The sequence below is a fragment of the Polypterus senegalus genome, chromosome 11, assembly GCF_016835505.1.
Source record: "Polypterus senegalus isolate Bchr_013 chromosome 11, ASM1683550v1, whole genome shotgun sequence".
Classification (NCBI taxonomy): domain Eukaryota; kingdom Metazoa; phylum Chordata; class Cladistia; order Polypteriformes; family Polypteridae; genus Polypterus; species Polypterus senegalus.
The window spans coordinates 112,580,046-112,602,092 of NC_053164.1; the positions used below are offsets into that span (position 1 = coordinate 112,580,046).

Consider the following 22,047-nt stretch of genomic DNA (forward strand, 5'->3'; position numbering starts at 1 on the left):
GCATCCTTTTGTTCCTAAGACATTGCCCTGTCGTTATTTGTATAGATATCCAACTTCATATTGAGATCTGATGTATCTAATGTGTTTCTTCAAAGTGTTCCTTTAATTTTTGTGAGCAGTGTATGATAGCAACACTCATGACAATGTCAATCATGTTACGTTATTATTAAAATGTTTCCTTTTCTTTTTCATTACTTCTTTAACACACTACTTCTCCGCTGGTAGCTGGTATTTTGCTATATATATAATATATGAATGACCTCCAAAGAGCGCTGAGACTTTTGATATCATGAACGTGTCTGCAAAAACTGTGGTCTCCTGCTCAGCAAAAGTCGAGCAGCCAGCGCGCGTGCATAGCTGTGCCGGCCTTTGAGACGCTGACTGCGCTTCTGCCTTAAGTCAAAGTGAGCACTTTTAATTTTTTTCATCCGCCCCCTGAGCTATAGCCCAGACAAGTGCAAACACGGGACCCCTTTTCTACACCACGGCAAAATAATATTAAGGCGATTCACACTTTCTTTTGCACGTATACGATTATCAGTTCCTCAGCTCGGATTATGAACACACGCACACGAGTAGAGGACTGACAGTGCCATCACAGCCGATTAATGGCGGGACATCTCACCAGTCTACACAAGACCCACATGACTGTCGCCAAAAGGCGATCATAACGTCAGCGAACACATCTCTCTATACTATATAAAAGAAAAAGGCAACTTTCCTTTCTTTACACCTTTTTCCTTTTATCCCAAACCAAAGCCTTTCTCTCTTAACACGGCAGAGGACACAAAAATAATTTTCTTTAATTGCCGGTAAGGCACATTACCAGAGGCACAAATTTGAACGCTCACATAGAAAATGTAATTTCTATACCACAGCCGTCGTGTAGCGCTTTCAAAAGGGATCTACTACCGAGAGATGATCCATATACATTTTAGCTGCTGTTAGTTACTTACCTGTTTTGTTACACAGTCTTTAAAATGTAGTTTACCCACAACCAGTCCAGTAGTGCTCAATGTACCTGTACTTCTTAAAACGTTAATGTTTTACTGTTTAATAACTTATAGACTATATTTCATTATTTTTCCCTTGCACTCAGTGACCAAAGCTATACACACACATATAGACACATACAAACATACACACAAGTATATGTATATATATATATATATATATATATATATATACACACACACCCCTATCTAGATTATATATATATACACACACACACACACACACATACATACATACATACATACATACACACATATATAATTTGTGTGTGTAGATATGTATATAGATATGTAGATATGAAGATATGTATGTGTATATATATATATGTATCTATACTAATAAAAGGCAAAGCCCTCACTCACTGACTCACTGACTCACTCACTGACTCATCACTAATTCTCCAACTTCCCGTGTGGGTGGAAGGCTGAAATTTGGCAGGTTCATTCCTTACAGCTTCCTTACAAAGGTTGGGCAGGTTTTATATCGAAATTCTACGCGTAATGGTCATAACTGGAAGCAGTTTTTCTCCATTTACTGTAATGGAGATGAGCTTCAACGCGCTGGGCGGAGTTTCGTGTGACATCATCACGCCTCCCACGTAATCACGCAGTACATAGAAAACCAGGAAGACCTCAAAAGCTGAAGAAAACATGCATTATATAATTGAGAAGGCAGCGAAACAATAAGAAGCGAGCGAGTGACATATACAACCATATTCATGAGTTCTGCTACTGAAACAAAGCACGATGTAAACCTACACTTTAAATTAAGTTCATAGACAGGCTGCGCTGGCGTTTGTAATTTAGTGCCTGCCCATATAAGCCGTCCGTCAGCGGCAATCCAATAGCAAACTGCCACGGGTAAATATTCACGGGTGAAGGACTGTGCTTATGGAGAGGAAGATGAGATGGTCAGGGTGGTGTTTGACACAAACTCAGCGAAACTGCGAGAGAAAGTTTTAAATGCCAGGACTAAGGTAACATTAAATACAGCCACGGACATAGCACGAGATGGCACCAGCACAGCTGGGAACCTTCGATGCATGTACACCGAGCGGCTCACGGAACTGGCGCGAGTGCACAGATAAAAGGCAACAGGTCCAAAGAGCTGAACAAAACCGAATTACACAATTGAAAAGGCAGCAAAAATATGAAGCGCCTGATAAGCATATTCATAAATCCAGCTACTGCGGAAACAAAGCACACGGTGGAAAAAGTTAATGTCCCGCTAAAGGAAGACAGTGTAAAAAAACCTGTGCATGCAGTGTGTCAGGTCTCAGATAAAGAAGAAGACGAGCTGTTTATTGATGCAGTAAGAAACGAATCGATGAATGAAACCTGTCATCTTTACAACGATTGACAAACACGGAATGTAACTTGAACACAACACATCCTACAAATACGAACCTGATTGAAAGAAATAATGATAATCAAATCCTTGATGACAGCAACACTCAGTAACACTCACAAAACAAATACTGTATATTGACAGTCATGTTACGTTATTTTTAAAATGTTCCCTTTTCTTTTTCTACCTTTTTTAACACACTACTTCTCCGCTGCGATACGCGGGTATATATATATATATATATGTATATATATATATCCCGCTCTACATACTCGAATAATGGATACTTTATTTGCCATCAATGATTGTTTTGGTAAAGCCATACTCAGTGTATTCATTAGATGAACGGTAAAAAAGTAAGGGCAAGGGGAGGATGACTCATTGAGGCATGCAGGCTGTAGTGCGTGTCAACTCTATCTGAATTGCGATCACATTTGAAAAAACATATCTTTTCAAGTTCTATTTAGTCCATATGTGTGAAACTCAAGGGCCGCGGGCCACATCCGGCCCGGCGTGTAATTATATCATTTTAGATCATTTTATATACTGTATTATTGTTATTAAAGCCCGGGTATATGAAGCGCTGGTAACACAATAAACTACAGATCCCATAATGCAGCGCTTCAGCTGCCTTGCATCATTGTAACCTCAATGCAATTCAGAAGATACAGAAAACAGCATAATTAAATAAGAATCTGACACTTCAGCGGACGTTTTAACCCGTGCACAATCACAAAGTGATTTCAAGTGAAGCTGCTTTTATGGGAGACACAAATGCACCAGTTCACCTTGCCCCACTTTTCCCTGTTGCCAAGTACTGTTAAACCAAGTCGTCACTACGGTGTTCCCAAATCGCACTTTGCTGATAAACTGAGCGCGACTGCGCACTGAGTTTGCACGGCGCTTTGGTGACTTTGATGAACAAAAAAAGTCCGTCTACATGCGGCTCGAACCTTTTGCATGTTTGGTAGCACATATCTGTGTGAGAAGCTCTTCTCAGTGATAAAGACTAACAAAACAGCACACAGGAGTTGCCTCACTGATGAGCACCTGCAATCCATCCTGAGAATCTCCACAACACAGAACCTCACACCAAACAGAAACGAACCTGTGGCCAAAAAAAGATGCCAGGCGTCCAGCTCTAAAATGACATGTGAGCAAAGACAACTGAATGATTTGATTTGTTATTGCACGTAAGAGCGGGAGTCAACCGTTTTAACAAACAGCGTATTGCACTGATACGAAATAGCTGTGTGTGTATATATGTAGATATGTATGTATATGTATATATATGTTTATATATGTGTGTGTGTATATATGTATATATATATATGTTTATGTGTGTGTGTGTAAATATATATATATATGACAACAACACTCATCACTCACAACAGTGACAAAACAATTACATTGACAATCAGGTTACGTTATTTTCAAAATGTTTCCTTTTCTTTTCATTGCTTCTTTAACACACTACTTCTCCGCTGCGAAGCGCGGGTATTTTGCTAGTATTATATATATATGTATGTATGTGTGTATGTGTGTGTGTATATATATATATATGACAGCAGCAATCCAAGCTGTGAGAAAACAGTAAAAAGGAGGCGTGTCAGACGTCGTGGTACATTTTCTGATGCAGCTACCGAAAATAACTTTGTGACGCTGCCACCAAATACACAAAACAATTACTTTGACAATCATGTTACATTATTTTTAAAATGTTTCCTTTTCTTTTTCATAACTTCTTTAACACATGACATCTCTGCGAAGCGCGGGTATTTTGCTATATATATATATATATATATCACAGCGACACTCATAAGTGACAAAACAATTACATTGATAATCATGTTACGTTATTTTCAAAATGTTTCCTTTTCTTTCTCTTTCCTTCTTTAACACACTACTTCGCTGCAAGCTGGTATTTTGCTATATATATATATATATATATATATATATATATATATATATATATATATATATATATATAGATATATATATAGATATATAGATATATATATATATATATAGATATATATATATATATATAGATATATATATATATATATAGATAGATAGATAGAGGTATATATATATAGATAGATAGAGATATATATATAGATAGATAGATATGAGAACAACATAGATAGATAGATAGATATGAGAACAACACTCATATCAATGACAAAACAATTACATTAACATTCATGTTACGTTATTTTTAAAATTTTTCCTTTTCTTTTTCGTACCTTCTTTAAAACACTACTTCTCCGCTGCGAAGCGCGGGTATTCTGCTAGTAATATATAAAAAGCACAGTGGAATGAATATTTGAACAGTTGTTTCTTGTGTCTTCCAGTTTTCCCAGCTGATTAAAATCTTCCAAACACTGGGTCCAGAGAAATTTCCTTTGACAGAACAAACTTTCTACCCTAATCACAAAGAGATGGTGAGTACTTCTTCTCTAGAGTTAGCTTTGTTGAAATATCACTAAATTAACTGTCTTGCCTTTCGTCCTTAGACTGTTCTCGTTTACTGAAAGTGTTTCAATGGAACCTCATTTGTTTTTTGGTCGGTGTAGTAATTTTAAGTGTTGGGAGTTATTTCCATGCACTGGCAAGTGAAACTTTTTAAATAAAGTATTTTGGGCAAATACATATGTTACAGTTACCATAGAGATAATTTTCTCATCATGTTCTGTGTTGATTTTAGTATAGTGGTGGAATTGTACTACACAGCATATTTCTGTCCCTTTATGGGCAGCCATTAATTGTCAATAAGTGCTACCGTCTGCCCCTTTCTGATGGCAAAATTATTTTGTAGTGACCCAACAAAGTTTAATCATGGGTTACCATCTCCCAGAAAAGTAGTTTCTGAGAGAGGATACATCCATGTAAAAATGTCTCTGTACTCTGTCCATGTGACAATAATGACCTCATGATTTTTGACTGATTACAGACATAGAGGCACTTAGCCTCTCATCCTCCCTGAGAAAGCAGGTGCAGTGAGTTTTGAACTTGAGTCCATGGATCATCTACTTATGCTAAGGAACAGCACTTTTGGAACAGCAGCTGACATGGCTGATTTGTAATTCAGAAGTCACGCGCCTGAGTTGCCATCACAGGGAGAATGAGTGGCTAAGATGGGTGTGTTGCACTGTGTGAGTTCCCAAATCAAGATAATTAGTGCTATGACCTGGATATGTTCAGGGGACTTGTTAGTATAATGAGATGAGTAAGGCTCAGGAAGGAGAAGGAGCTTGCTGTTGCCTTTACAAACAGCAGCCTGTTTAACTGTTGCACCAAAGGAGTTCAGTTTTAGTGCATGTATCTTAGATGGTTTTTCTATAAACCTTGGCCCTGAGTTCAAGTCCCACTGCTGTTACAGTCTCAAGGGGGTCAGGTGGGTGAGAGGGGAGTTTTACTCTGAGCAGAGATACTTTGTATGTTTGTGACATATTTACTTTTTTAAATGTACTGGGATTCATTGATGATGTGGTTTAATCTTTTGCTTAAAGTAGCTAAGAAATTTTTTTTTGTTTAAGTTGTTTAATTGGATTGCTCATGATACAAAATATAATAGTTAATTAACATTTGTGCAGTATCACAAAAGTTAAAACATTTTGTGATTAAATAAAATGTAGTTGAATTAAAGTGAAAAGAAATGTTTCTGGACACTTGCAATATATTTTCAGTTATTATCCCTTACTCTGATTTTTAGTCATGCTACATTCAGTAGATTTCTATAATTATTCTGAATAATGATAATGAATCATTTTAATGTTAGATATGAACTGTAAGGACTTGAATGGTGCAAATCAGTAAATTGTCACAATGAGAATGCATGGCTCGTTATGAAATTGCTAAGTCAGCATTAATTTAAACTGTGTACATGTTGCATCATAATCCATTTTATAACCTTGTGAAAGGAAATCATTAATGTAACATCAACCTAGATGTATTGAATAATTCGACATTGGTTTCCATGTAGAAGAAGCCTAATTACTTATTAATATTCTGTACGCAAGTATGAACAGAAATATTTTATTAAGTTAATTTTTTCCTTCTTGCTAGAGTTCTTTAGTACAGTACTGATTTTGACATGACATAGTGATAATTGTTTTTCATGATCTGTGCTGGAGTGGTGCAAATTATTTTGCTTTTGGTTCAGAAGCAGCAGTAGCTAAAAGAATTGTTGGACACGGTCATTGGTCACTGTAAACTCATCTGTACATACAGTGTGAGTGTGCTATGCAATAGTGATGGTCATGCATGCCCTCACTGATGCCAGGACAGGTTTGCTTTCAGGAAATGCTTTGAATACAGCACAAAAATAATAAAAAGTTCAGGAAATTATAAAAAGCCAGCCAGATTTTTTTTTTGGATGAGCAGTATCTTTCCTGAGTCTTAAAGGGCCAAAAGAGGCTTTAAGTGAGTTTTTTAGTCCAGGGACAAAGTTTAGTGAAACGGAAAGCTGGTCCATGAACTATATAAGTGAAACTCAATAAGAATTTCATTTCTTTTTTATATTGTCTTTATAGAAGTGTAAGATTGAACCCTTGTTCCAATATAAGCTAAAATCACAGAACAATCTACATTTATTCATAGAGGCCAGAACTGTTTTATTTATTAATTGATAGACGTACAGCATTTTGGCATAATCATTTTCTTCGAGCATGCCATCAAGTCTGCATCTTTCTCCTCTTTCCACCTTAATAAAATGTTATTGCTCAAGTGCCCATTTAAGTGCTGGAAAACATGGAAATCATTTGATGTCAATAAGCTGTCAAAACACTGAAAGAACGATCAAATTTAAGTATAAAATTCTTCAACAGTCAACTCATAAATTCAGCAGTTTAATTTATACTTACAGTATATGTAAAATATTTTCTGGTAAAGAATATTCTGGTAGACAGTAGTTAGACACACAAGGTTCTGTCTTTATTATTACTATTACACCACCACATGCCATTCTGCTGCTTAAGGAAAACACAATTTTGCCTCCTCTTAAATTTGTAACTTTAAAACCAACAGGCAGTTTCTGGTCATAAACACAAAGTAAGTATCATAGTTCTATTGGGCTTTCTCTTTCTACACTTTTTGAGTGAGCTATGTAACATATTTCTTAGCCTTAATGACAGTTTGGATACACACACCAATGCAAATTTCTTGGTAATGCAGGCCATGGAAATTGTAGCTAATCTTTTAAGCCCATCCCGTGTCAATGTACTATCACTGTAAATCAAATTTTCCTGACCTTGAAATGTTAACGGTCAGTCTTTGTTTTTGGCAAGACAAAGCTGTTATCACTGTTATCATTAAGAGCAGAAGCCTTTATATTCACTATAGGTTGCAGCAAGACATTGTTTTTAAACAGAAACAATCTCTGTCCACACTAGCATTTTCACATTGTTCACAAAAGTATTCTCATCCATGCTAAAATGACCAAAGACACATGTGACGTAATCCTGATTTGTAGTCACTGACTAATTTTCTGATTTTAAAACTCATATCGTCTTGAATTTTAGCTTTTTATTTTCAATAAGAGAGCAGTTGTGATAATCAATTGTATCTCACGATTGAACTGTCACACGATAGGAAGAATTTCTGTCATGTCAGAAATTTAATTCGGCTGTCTTGTAATGTGAGCAGTCTCACTAGCCAATTTTCTGATTTTGCCATCAAATTTCCTAACATTCATTGTGCAGCAACCTTAGTGAGTGTGCACTAAGCACATATAGTCTGAGCACCAACGCTGTGGAATGCCAAATGCACCGAATGTCCTTGTCCTTTTTGAACATATATGCAACTGGCTTCTTTATCATACATTGTGAGTAGTTACTTGACCATGATTTCTAAAAATCACACTAAGCACAATTTAGGTGATATAGATAAGCAACACAACAAGCGCCATGGATAGCAACTCATTTATACCCACTATTTTGGAATATGTTTATTTTTTGTGAAGAGTGACCAATCAGGGAAGGAGATATTGTAATGAGTAGGATCCAATCAGGAAAGAACCAAGTAATGAGCACCAACCAACCAGAGTATGATGGAGTCTGCATGTTCAGAAGTCATCATTTTCGGCCTTGAAATGTTACATCGCCATTTCCATAAGTTTCTGGCTTTGGAGAGCATTTTCAAAAGTATTTGTTTTCATTGGTTGAAAACACAAGCATATTGTGGACAAAATGTGAACTTGGAGACAGTTGTCTGTGTTTTTAAATAAGAAGGCCATGTATTTCTTTTAAGTATAAGCCTTTGTGTTTATCAAAAGTCTCACTCTCTCTCTCTCACTCACTCCGCTGATCAGAATTGGTCCTGGTGCCATAGAATCAGGAGTGAGCAGTTCAGTGCTGAGTGCTGCTTCCTCTCTGACTTTTATTATTTACTCTGTGACACTTTTTTACTTTTAATTGCCTTAGTTACTAACTAAGGAAAGGAAAGGATAAAAGCAAGGATCTATTTTAGTACTTCAAAAGGTATATGCACAAAATGTCAATCTACAACCCCTATTTATTGTTTAATACATTCCAAACCATTTGTTCTAGATTGTTCCTAAGATCAATTACTCTATTATTGGCGGGCAAGTGGTTGCTAGGAGCAAGGACTCTTCGAGTATGGCAAAAGACAGGAAAGGTCCAATAGGAAACCCCCAAGAAGAGAGACAGAGAGTAATTTTCAAAAAGGAAGAGAAAGAGTTTACATCAGCTTGGAAAAAGAGGGACCACTAGAAGGCCTCACAAGACAAATAGACAAATGTGTTTAAATCAGAGTGTGAGTGGGATGAGTGCTATACAGACCTGAGATGACCACAACCTCAGAAAATTCTATATCCCAGCCACTTGGGATTTGTATTACAGTATTTGGTAGACTTTGAGAGACTAGGCAACAGTTTAAGCTATATGGATTAGTCTTTATTTCCACTGACCTAATGGGTCTTCTTGCTTTATCTGAATAAATATCAGAAAAGTCAGTCCACTCACAAAATAAGGTCTGTACTTAAAACAGGATAGTTTTTGCTCTCTTGTAAACAGGGTTAGGGTCCTTTTTGAAAGTGATGCCTATTGTAATTTCTGGAGGAATTCCTCTCCAAGCAAACCCTAGTGGTTAACTACCACCTTTCCGGTCCCACTTACTTTTATATTGTCCCAGGATCACTTGAAGCAGTCAACATTTCTCCTGAAGCCTTAAGTGACATGTTTTATTCCATTTTATTTCATGGACCTTCTTGGGCAGGGCTTCCTTGGCAGATTTCTTGTCCTCTTGTCAAAATAAAGCTGGACATGCTTTGAGGCATCCTAAGTTCTTTGTCAGCATTCTTATTGTTTTCCATGCCCTCCCATCATAAACATCATGCAAATGCAGAATTAATCTTGACAGCGTATTTAAGAGAGTTTCCTCACTGTGTGCTTAGAGAGGGAGGGGACCAGGGGGCTGGAATACTGCTAGAAGGTGGGGTCAGGATTTTGTTTACAGTGGGAGACAGACAGGCAACATGGAAGTCTGGCAGTTGACAGGATCACCTCTGGGCTGATAGAAAGTTCCCCAGTGTGAACAGTTGTGACCATGTTGTCCTATATGCAGCATAGAAGCTATCTGAAAAACATAGTCATTTAACACTAATGAAGGCTCATGGCTACAGGGACATCAGATTAGATGGAGTAATGCCCTTGTATGCCAATTGCCCCTTGAATTTAGGGGAATTAAAGCTGCCTGAAACCAGAGAGAGTTCATCTGCAGTCTGCTGGAGAGCTGAGGGTGAAACCTTATTGGTAATAAGAGAAGACAAGGTTTTTCTTATAGAAATATAGAACATGGAAACTGAGGAAGGATGTGCTTTTGTTGTACTTGCAGGTGGTTAAGTAGGCTTGCCTCCCCAAATAGTAGACAAGGGGGTTCAAGACATACTGTGTGTCAGGAACCTCAGGAAATTTGCAGGTAATTTGATTTGAACTTTGTGTTCAATACCTTTCTTAGTTTTTCCTGCGTGTTTGTGTGTAGTCAGTTGCTTATATAATTAACAATGTATCAGATTTGTATATTTGTCTTATATATGATTGTTATACTTGGTGTACTGCTTGTTCTCTTATATGGTTAGCAAAATGCACCTTATAATTAATTCGTTATGACACACTTAACAGATTTCACAGTGACAAAGACTGCACAGATTGCTAAATCAAAAGAGAATCCACTTTTTTAGATGCACAACATCACATGTACACTGAATGCAATTTTGGCAGTTATAAATAGATTACCTGTATGTGCAGTTTAGTGGAAAATAAGCAAGTGTAAATATTTAGCTGGCTTTGAACAGTGACATACAGTGCATCCGGAAAGTATTCACAGCGCATCACTTTTTCCACATTTTGTTATGTTACAGCCTTATTCCAAAATGGATTAAATTCATTTTTTTCCTCAGAATTCTACACACAACACCCCATAACGACAATATGAAAAAAGTTTACTTGAGGTTTTTGCAAATTTATTAAAAATAAAAAACTGAGAAATCACATGTACATAAATATTCACAGCCTTTGCTCAATACTTTGTTGATGCACCTTTGGCAGCAATTACAGCCTCAAGTCTTTTTGAATGAGATGCCACAAGCTTGGCACACCTATCCTTGGCCAGTTTCACCCATTCCTCTTTGCAGCACCTCTCAAGCTCCATCAGGTTGGATGGGAAGCATCAGTGCACAGCCATTTTAAGATCTCTCCAGAGATGTTCAATCGGATTCAAGTCTGGGCTCTGGCTGGGCCACTCAAGGACATTCACAGAGTTGTCCTGAAGTCACTCCTTTGATATCTTGGCTGTGTGCTTAGGGTCGTTGTCCTGCTGCAAGATGAACCGTCGCCCCAGTCTGAGGTCAAGAGCGTTCTGGAGCAGGTTTTCATCCAGGATGTCTCTATACATTGGTGCAGTCATCTTTTCCTTTATCCTGACTAGTCTCCCAGTTCCTGCCGCTGAAAAACATCCCCACAGCATGATGCTGCCACCACCATGCTTCACTGTAGGGATGGTATTGGCCTGGTGATGAGCGGTGCCTGGTTTCCTCCAAACATGACGCCTGGCATTCACACCAAAGTGTTTAACCTTTGTCTCATCAGACCAGAGAATTTTGTTTCACATGGTCACTGAGTCCTTCAGGTGCCTTTTGGCAAACTCCAGGCGGGCTGCCATATGCCTTTTACTAAGGAGTGGCTTCCGTCTGGCCACTCTACCATACAGGCCTGATTGGTGGATTGCTGCAGAGATGGCTGTCCTTCTGGAAGGTTCTCCTCTCTCCACAGAGGACCTCTGGAGCTCTGACAGAGTGACCATTGGGTTCTTGGTCACCTCCCTGACTAAGGCCCTTCTCCCCCGATTGCTCAGTTTAGATGGACGGCCAGCTCTAGGAAGAGTCCTGGTGCTTTCGAACTTCTTCCACTTACGGATGATGGAGGCCACTGTGCTCATTGGGACCTTCAAAGCAGCAGAAATTGTTCTATAACCTTCCCAAGATTTGTGCCTCGAGACAATCCTGTCTCGGAGGTCTACAGACAATTCCTTTGACTTCATGCTTGGTTTGTTCTCTGACATGAACTGTCAACTGTGGGGCCTTCTGTAGACAGGTGTGTGCCTTTCCAAATCATGTCCAATCAACTGAATTTACCACAGGTGGACTCCAATTAAGCTGCAAAAACATCTCAAGGATAATCAGGGGAAACAGGATGCACCTGTGCTCAATTTTGAGCTTCATGGCAAAGGCTGTGAATACTTATGTACATGTGATTTCTCAGTTTTTTTATTTTTAATAAATTTGCAAAAATCTCAAGTAAACTTTTTTAACATTGTCATTATAGGGTGTTGTGTGTAGAATTCTGAGGAAAAAAAATGAATTGAATCCATTTTGGAATAAGGCTCTAACATAACAAAATGTGGAAAAAGTGATGCGTTGTGAATACTTTCCGGATGCACTGTACATGGAATGAGATAGAACAACCTGGAGTTGATATCCACTGCCATCTAATTCATAATAACTATGAAACAGTTACAGTTGATATTGGCCAGGGTTTTTGTCTGGCAGTTTTGACACTTTGTTGTGGCTATATCCTGATAAAGTTGAACTGTTTTATGAGTCAGTGTGGAATCAACTTACTTTTAGTTGTATCTAATAAAGTGACAACTCATTTAAAGGAACTGTATTATAAAAGGAAGTGATTTATAAATATTTATTTTTTATGTTTTATACTGTAAATGGAAATGTATTTTAAAAGTGTTGCAAAGTTTATACCAGTCTGTATTAAAATAAAATAAAAAACTCCAAGTTTGATTTATGGAATTCTGGAGCCAAATATAAGTTTAAACAGGAGAGTAAATGTTGGCAAACAATATAGAGTCTTACATTGTGTGCATGGAATTTCCCCTGGATGATCCTTTTATGCCTCATATCTCTTTTCCATCAGAGGAATGCACTTTAGGTTAACTGGCAATTTTAAATTGGCCTGTGTAAGTGAGGGTGTGCATGTTTGTGAGCACTGCAGTGAACAAGTGTCTGGTCCAGGATTGGTTAATGGCATGTGTCCAGTGCTACCTAGAAAGACTGTGGCTCCTTATGATATAAATTAATTAAAACTATTTCCATTTGATAGCAGCATTAACTAAATAAACACATGGTAAAATATACTGTATAATAGGAGAGAAAACTGCCATTGACAGTAGTTGAATAAGATCACACTCCTGAGAAATATTAGGTATGAAGAGAGTACTCACCAAACTTACTCATTACTCATTCCAACATTAAAAGGTCTTTGCCTGTAGTTTCAAAATGAACCTACATACATTTTGCTGACTTGACTTTTTTGTATTATTTATTAGTGTGCTGGGTAATCTTTTGCGTCTAGTGCATATACTGCATTCCTGACAAGCAATGCTGCAGTAAGACAGGTTCCGTGCGTGTTATGATTATTGAGTTATCCATCTGTTCTAAACAGCAAATCTCAGCCCCTTGCACTGTTACTGTGAGTGTCTGGGGAGTTGCCTGCAACAGCTGGTCTGCATCCAATAAACTAGTGTATATTCAAGGAATTCCCCATGGAATAGATCATACTTTTACAGTTCACTGCATTCCAGACTTGATAATACCAGTTATGTGATTAAAATTCCGTTTGTTATCAGTTAAAGTTTGTTTTCAACATCTTTTCTAAACCTCTGCTTATAAACTGCATATTCAAAGTTTGTATCACAATTTTGGGATATCACTATATAATTGGAAGAGGTGAATTGTATGACAGGGCAATTTTGGTATTATAAAATCAACATTATATTGACATGTAACAAGTCTGGCCCAACAGAACGAGAATGGAGGTTTCATTTCGGCTTACTCTTCACTGTTCAAATAAGTTTTCAAGTCAACAATTCTTGTCTGTCCCTTTATCTGCATTAATGTATTCTCAACTCTGAACATAGAAACAACAGTAAGGCTTGCTTTGAGGTAAGATTAGAGGATGAGATTTTGCTAGATATTTGTTTCTTAAAAAATGTAGTGATCTTGTCCTAACATGGATTAAATATTAAAAAAAATAATACCTCAGTTTGATGATCAAGGTGGATAACTTGTGTTAAAAAATCTGGTAAAAGTTTTTTTCTGTAAGTGTTTGATTTGTCCTTACACTTCAGGGATATGAATAGTATAGAAGAATCTCTATTGAATTAATGAATTTATGAATATACAGTATGAATGAACAGCAAAAACAAAAACACTGAACACAAAAAGAGTTAGTTAAGACTTCATTGCTTTAAAAAGAAAGAATGTATTAATTATTGCTTGTCATTTTTAGCTGCCTATATTTAAAGGGGACTCTTTTGTTATGTTTTATATAATGTTTTGTTGTCTTCTACTGGTTACATTTTGATTAACTGCATCCAGACCTTTTGAGCTGTAGCATTTTTAGACTTGCCAGAGGATTACAAGATGGCAGTGCGGCCTTGTTTTATGCCATTCCAAATACTGTTGAAAGGCAGTCTCTGTTGAGTCAGTCAGCATGAAAATATTCGTGGAACAAAGTTGAATAAGCATATTCTGTGTTGGACGTCGGTGGAAGGTATTTGAAATGAAAAGTGTAGCAAATTGTCCTTTACATGGTTTCCATTGAAAAACAGAGCATGCATCATTTGCTTATTTATACACAATGTCATAAAACAACAAGTACATGAAGTAAGAAATGTGTGCAGGAAAAAGCAAGCAGAACAGAAGATGAGTGATTGTCCAGTGTCAAATGCCAAGAAATTCACCGGGTTTATGTGGGTAATTAATCCCTTAATATTAAAAATTTGTAAATTAGCTGTCACATTGACTGTATTATTGGTGTAATTGTATGGTGAAGATACATTTCCCTGAGGTGAATTTAAAATCAGGATACATTTGCATATTTTAATAGTTTCTGCAGAAGATATCTCCGGGCAGTTACATATTTTAGGCATGGATGTGGTTTGACCATGTCTTCCTTGATATCTAAGTACAGCTGGGTCTGTGTCTGTTGAAATTGCAATCCTGAATCTTAAAACTATTTTTAATTTTGAAAAAAGCAGTTTTGTGGGAACTTTCTTTCCTCTAAATACTGTTTCTCTTTTTAGCCTGAAGGCTACTTAAATGTATACTTTTCAATATTAACAACCATGCACCGTATACTCAACAATTAGTGAAGATAAAGATTTTGGAATGGGACTGGAACATTTTTTTTTTTTTTTGCAAAAATGTTTGAAATCAAAGTGCTCCATAATAAAAAGCAGTTATCTGAATTGTTTGTTTTTTTCATTTATTTATTTTTTTTCTTCATTTTTCCTTTTTTAGCAATGAAAAATTTTATCAAATCACCAACGTGGAGACCAGATACTTGCTTGGTGATATTGCATCCAACCTTCATTCTCTTTCCTTTAATATGCATTTATACAGTGTTTACTGCTGTCAAATGAGGACTAATTTTAGTTTTGTTATTTATAACAAATAAATAATCATTTTTAAATGCCTATACATCAGTTTGGATTCTTTGGCTTATTTATTTTACGTCTAACACCATATCTATAACACCACAGTGCTGGCTAGATATGGCTTCAGTTTTAAGCAGAAGTATGTAAGGTTTGAGGCCTCTGCAGTTTTTTTGTATTTTAAAATAAATTGTTAAATCTTATTTAATTACTCCTTGTTCAGAACAACAAAGAGACATGACAACTATGTAACTGTTTGCAAGAAGGAGGATGAATGGAGGGTACATTGTAAAATACCAGGCAATAGGCCTCAGTTCTATGACTCTGCATATTCCATAAAATCTATTTTTATATTTAGAAATTATAATTTTGTTTGTCTCTTCTACATTACCCACTAGCTGTATATTAACATATTTTTTTCTTTCCTTGTGTTACCAGTTTTTGGAGTCTTGTAGTAGAAGTAAACTATTTCTGTCTGTGTGTGTATTTACAGGCACGGAATGTGTAACCTTTGGGACCTTGCCTACTTCGGCATTTTGATTTACAAGTAGTCCTGATTTTAATATGGAAAAATCATTTAGCCAGTATGGGAAGTTCACCATACAAATGCTCATAAAAAGCAAAGGAATATGGAATTAACAATATTTCAGTTGTCAGTCTGTTTTGTCTGGTTAATGTCTTTGTTAATTTCCTTTTCAAAATTAATTATTATTAAGTCTCTTAAAATAAAATATTGTTTAACTTTTGTATATGCACTATATAAATAGGTTAATAAATGAATAAACAAGTAATTTTGTATTTAAACCATTAATATTTTATTTAGTGTACTTTCATTGAAATTGTTCACCTACAGTTCAATATGTTAGCTCTGTTATAAGCAACACCACATGTGCAAGCATTACTGATCTGGAAGTTTATTATATTCTTGCATATAATGTGACCTCAGTGCTTATACTGGACTTTCTTTAAACATTTTTGGGCATATGTTTTTGTGCCTCTTTTGAAATCTGGTCTGCAAATTGTAATCCTTTAAGATTCTATATACAAACAAAAACTCAAATGATCCAGAAAACAAACATTCTTGAGAATTATTCTTTTTTATTATAGCTTTATTATAAAAATATAAAACAAAGAGATTAAAAGGACAATTTATACTACTTTTGAAATGGCTGCCCCAGTAATAATTTTACATTTGTGCCAACCTGGCTCTGCATTTTTCATAGATTCACACCAGTTGTGAACTTCTGGTTAACAGACCCCCAAGACCTCACATGATATCCAGCCTTCTCAATACACACACAGAGACTAAGAACAAGACATTTATTTACACACATACATAGACCAAAATAGTTGTAGAAACCATGATGACAGCAGCTTATATAAAATATATTGAGCGTTGCACTACCTCCCAGAGTGGCAAGCTGTGAGGCAGGTCAAGCTTTTGGATGACATTACCCAGTTATATGTAACGGTGTAAGAGGAATTCTTTCTAATCACTAGGATTTGAATTACAAGTCTGAAGAAGGAGCAACTAAAGAAGTCCCTGTTTGGCACAGTATGCTGCACTTTAGCCACTTATTTGGTTCAATACTTTGTGTGGATTAGAAGCTATTTTAGTGCTGGTCTTCCAAATAACAGAGACCCTTCCAGGGTTTTGTTGAAGAGGATGCTTGTGTGCCTCAGAATTAAAAATTAAACGGGTTCTTTGTGTGAACTACTATCACAAAAGTAATGAATAGTATTATTTAACTTATATAGTAGTTCTCATTAAAAGGCTTAGTTAGTCAAGTACACAAGAAAAAAAAGAGAAACGTAGATAAATGTGCCCTAAATGGCATATCACTTAAGTGTGTTTCAGTTACTGAGGCAAGGATGACTGCCAGTCATTTAGAACACTCCAGAGGAGCCAACCCTCCATAGGTAGGAAAGTAGGAACACTTTTATTTGTGTTGTATTGTTCACTCAAAGGCTAGTTACCCTCTTTTCCTCTTGCTGTTCAGTTGGTTTCTGACTTTGTACAAACCTGAGCCAAATTAACAAAAACTGAAATCAAAAGCAATGGTGTACAGTGTAAGTGAATGCAATAATCAGGGTCTTTGAGCCTGCCTGTGTGGTACTGTATCTGTCATTGGATTTAAAGATCCAATGGCACTTCTCTGTTTATTAGAGCTTAGCTCAGGAAAAAAAATGCCAAATCTGCTTTGAGCTCTTAAACCCAGAAGAGTTTATATTTTCAATCATCCTTGATTGATGTTGCGCTGAGCAGAGGTCATCCAGCTAAAAGTAATGCCACCATGGCTGTGTCATTATTGTTTCTCAACACCTCTGTTTGCCAGGAAAGGAATGGAGTCAGGACAATGATTGATAGTCCACACTATACAGTGACTAAGAAAACAAAAGTAGCCTACAAACTCTATATGTGACAATATATTATTCCACCCATTTCATCATGAATTAAAATGCTCAAAAGAAATGCAATTTTCTTATATTATATTTATATACTGTATATATATATTTATATATAAATCCTCCAGTTCACATCTAATACCATTTGGAATGCTTATTTTCTTGTACGCAAGGCATGAAATAAGGACTGAGAAGTACCTTTGTGTTGTGTTGCCACTCTGCCTTTTTTCAACTTTAACTTTGCACAATATGAAGCATTTTGTAAGCAAAAATTTAAATGATGAGGTTGCCTCAGATCAGAAACTTGGGTTATGATTGAAAAGGTAGTGACTAAATGCTAGGTCAAGTTTTTTCCTCATTTCATGCCTTCCAGTACTTAGCTTATATAATTCATACATTTCAGTCAATACATTTGGCTTATTTCTTCTTTCTTTGCTTCTTTCTGTTTTAAATGACCATACAGCAGGAATATGATACAAGTATTAACTGAGTGAATGCCTCTGTCAGGGCTCAACATTTTCAATGCTTTGCACAAAAGGTATAATTGCATTGGAGTTTATAATAAATCAGCCATTTATGTGGAGTTACTACAATTTATTTAAGAAACTAAGAAACTTTCATGCAGGCTTTTGAGGATTAGACTTAGACTGAAATGTTTCTTAGGGGATTTAAAAACTTTTTAGCAATATTCTTTGGACATTTCTTTCTGTTACACCTTTAAATGAATGACCCATCACTATTTCCTGCATCCTGACCAAGGCAAAGGCGGTCAACTTTAAAGCCATTATTCTTGCAGAATGAACTCCACTGTCCAAGCTACTGTATCAGAATACCCAACTCCCATCTCTCAAGACCAGTCCTGTACTCCCAGCTGAGCCAAGGTCAGAGAACTCAAATTGGCCAGAGGAAGAGTTCAACAACAACCTCAAGCGCTATTTTGCAAAGGTCCAGAGCAACTTCTCTAGATGGGGAACCCTAGTCATGTAATGTCCTCTACAGACATGAGGGGAGGTACTTGACTTTAAGACCAACTGCTGCTCTTTCAAGGTGCACAGAAGATATCAATGAAAAAGAAGGTACAAGGTGGAGAGTCTCCACCTCCCAAGGTCTAATGATACACAAATAAATTTGACCGATTCACATTTGGAGTGACTGCTGAAATTTCACACAATTTCCTGTCCCATATCCTTGGAGTAAAGTGCTTAGCCAAAAATGAAATTCCTTTCAAAATTGTTAGTATTGTAAATCGTCTTTCCAGCCAGCTCTATATTTTTGTTTTTGGAGAGTGTGACACTACTTTTTGGCTACAGTCACTTATTTTCTACCCTGCTTAGCCTGCTGTGTTTATTTATGTCTGCAAATGTGTTATGGTTATATCTTGCCAGCATCCATGCAATCTCACTTTACCGTCTCTGTACATTAACTATATAAACTAAATGAATATTGACTAAATACATATTTCAGCATAAATAGAGCTTAATTTATTTGATAAATGATTATAGCAGTGCAAAATTGCAGAGTAATGCAATTGGAGACCAACTGTGTTATATTTTAGGCTTACACCAAGTTAATTTATTTGTGAAGATTTATATTAATTCACATTTGGCCCTTAGACATATCTCATTTTTGGACATGAAAAGAACTCTGCATTTTCAATGGAAACATTGCTTGCTTTGCCAGAATGTTTAAAGAAATAGATTTTTTTTTACTTTTTTACTTACAGTAAGTTTCTAACCAAGACAAAATGTTGAGCTCTGTTTGCAGTGACATTCCTCAAAGATGTAGAATTTGAATAAACACATTTTTGTGGAAAAACATTGTTCAGCACATGCTGTGATAGGTGCATGATAGCAGTCAGTAATAAATACCGTACATATGGCACATTGTGATATATTTTTTAATAAAATATATATTTATAAAACAATACTCTACAGCTGTAGTTTTTAATCATGTCTAAAAAATGATAATTATTTTCTGACATAAATGGGTGACTTGAAGTAAGAATCTCAACCTCAGTACATAATGTACATACATATTAGATATTGCCTTGTACAAAAATGAGCCTTAGTCTTTTCAATCAGATTGCCATATTAGATTGAAGATTTGAAGGAAACTAAACAGATGTACCGCACATCACCTTAAATAACAGATTTTTCTTCTAGTTATATGTTTGTTTTCCAGAAAGTTAAGACATTACAAGCGCTCTTCACAGGATACCGATCTGACATTTTTTTTTCTCAAAGCGTTCAAAACTGTCATCTGTCTAGATGGCAAACTTGTATGTTTGTTTTCTCACTCATTAAGCAAGTTAGTTAAATGTGGAGCCCACTGATTTAAAGCAAATATACATTCAGGTAAACAAATACAGCCTGAAGGTGATTTATGTAGCTTGTACATGTATGTTTGAAGTGCTAACTCTGCTAGGAAACAGCCACATATTTGGCACTCTGTCACCAAATTGATGAAGAGTCCCACTGACTTCCATTGGTAATCAGAGTGAAAGGGGAAGATTCTCAGGGGTCAGTTGCGTTGATGATGGTTTTGTCAGGTGGTGCCCATCCTCTGTACCAGCTGCAGAAACCTTCTTTCTGTTGGATACAGGTATAGTGCCTAGACTGGTGCCCCGGGTAGCCAATGTAAGAAAGCAAGTCCGTCCACAAACACTCATTCTTTGAAGTCACAAAGCAGGGCAGAGAGTAGCAGGGTTTAATCTACAAATACACAAGCAGAGCCACACATGAAGCAATAAGCAGCAGCATTATACAGCATAATTCAAGTCAAAATACCCAACTGTCTCTCAAGGTTGAAAATGTATTTCTGTTTTGTTCAATTTCAACTTTCATTTCAGCCAAAACTATACCTCATCTATTTTACTCTTACAAAGGAATAAGGTTTCTTCAGAAATCATATTGCTTAAGGAGCTGCCTTTAAATCCTTAAAGTTCTAGACTTTAGAATACTCTGGGTAAGTCTGCCATACTGTAGTGGATGAATGTGAATGTACCACTTAGTTTCAGATTGAATGAAAGATAAAGCTGTACCCACAAAGAGGTGTTAAAGTTGTAATATAACTGTTGCATAAAATTACATGTTCCTTTGAATACTAGTGTATCTTTCTCTTTTATCTTTTCTTGTATTGGCCAGTCTGGTTTGGTATTATATTATATTATATTATATTATATTATATTATATTATATTATATTATATTATATTATATTATTAAAATGGCAGTTAAGAATTAATGAGCCAAAATAAAATGAACTTAAATGTAAATATTTAATGTTTTTGTTTGAATGTCTTTGGCTTTGTGGATATGGGTAGTTTAATGAATTCTACCTCTTGTGAGAGTGACCTTTGCTGAGCAGCTCGCCGCAACTGTGCTCCAGGTACCTGACTGTTACTCTGTGAAGAGTGCACTTCTCTGATGTTTTCTATTTTTTTTGTCACATTGCTCTCATTATCTAAGGAGTAGACTTCCAAAATGATGGACCAGAACATAGGTTTGCACTAATTTTCTTTGACTCTGACCCTTAGGTATATTGAAGAATTCCTTTGATGTCGGTTTTACAGCTTTGAAGCTTTCCTGTTATAATCTTTATGAAAATGCTGCAGCATTTACCTTTCAGCAACACTTTCTGTCAAAAACAAGAAATAACAGGTACTCAGACGTAACAAAGGAAATGTTACTTGTGGATTTTGTTAACTTTATATTATTTATTTCCTGCAACATTTTTTGATGGATACAGGAACTATTGGAATCAAGGATATAATTATCCCTGGATGCCCTACAAATGTAAATTAACCTAATATGAATATCTTTGGAATAGAAGAAATCATAGACACTAAAGTTAAATTTAGACAGGGAGAGTGTGCAAAATTTGCTGAAATATTAAGCAGATATCAATTCAGAGCTTTAGATTTGTGAAGCAGTGGGCCTAACCACTGAACTACTGGGTTGCTCTATATTATATTATATTATATTATATTATATTATATTATATTTTCCATCCATCCATCTTCTAACCCGTTATATCCTAACTACAGGGTCATGGGGGTCTGCTGGAACCAATCCCAGCCAACACAGGGTGCAAGGCAGGAAACAAACCCCGGGCAGGGCACCTGCCCACTGCAGATATTATATTATACTGTATTATTTTATCCATCCATTATCCAACCCGCTATATCCTAACTACAGGGTCATGGGGGTCTGCTGGAGCCAATCCCAGCCAACACAAGGGCGCAAGGCAGGAAACAAACCCCGGGCAGGGTGCCAGCCCACCGCAGGGCACAAACACACACTAGGGACAATTTA

The 22,047-nt window shown here is 36.4% G+C and overlaps 2 protein-coding genes across 2 annotated transcripts in view; one reads left to right on the forward strand and one right to left on the reverse strand.

Annotated features, from left to right (window-relative positions):
- The window catches only part of LOC120539439 (synapsin-3-like), an 842,044-nt gene that overhangs the window by 416,438 nt on the left and 403,559 nt on the right, over positions 1–22,047 (forward strand). The window contains exon 6 of the mRNA XM_039769493.1: positions 4,719–4,808. Within this exon, the coding sequence (XP_039625427.1) occupies positions 4,719–4,808 (90 nt within the window). The remainder of the gene's footprint in view (positions 1–4,718; positions 4,809–22,047) is intronic.
- Positions 16,412–22,047, reverse strand: part of LOC120539441 (metalloproteinase inhibitor 3-like) — a 42,192-nt gene continuing 36,556 nt past the window's right edge. Inside the window, exon 5 of the mRNA XM_039769494.1 lies at positions 16,412–20,447. Within this exon, the coding sequence (XP_039625428.1) occupies positions 20,250–20,447 (198 nt within the window). The 3' untranslated portion in view covers positions 16,412–20,249. The remainder of the gene's footprint in view (positions 20,448–22,047) is intronic.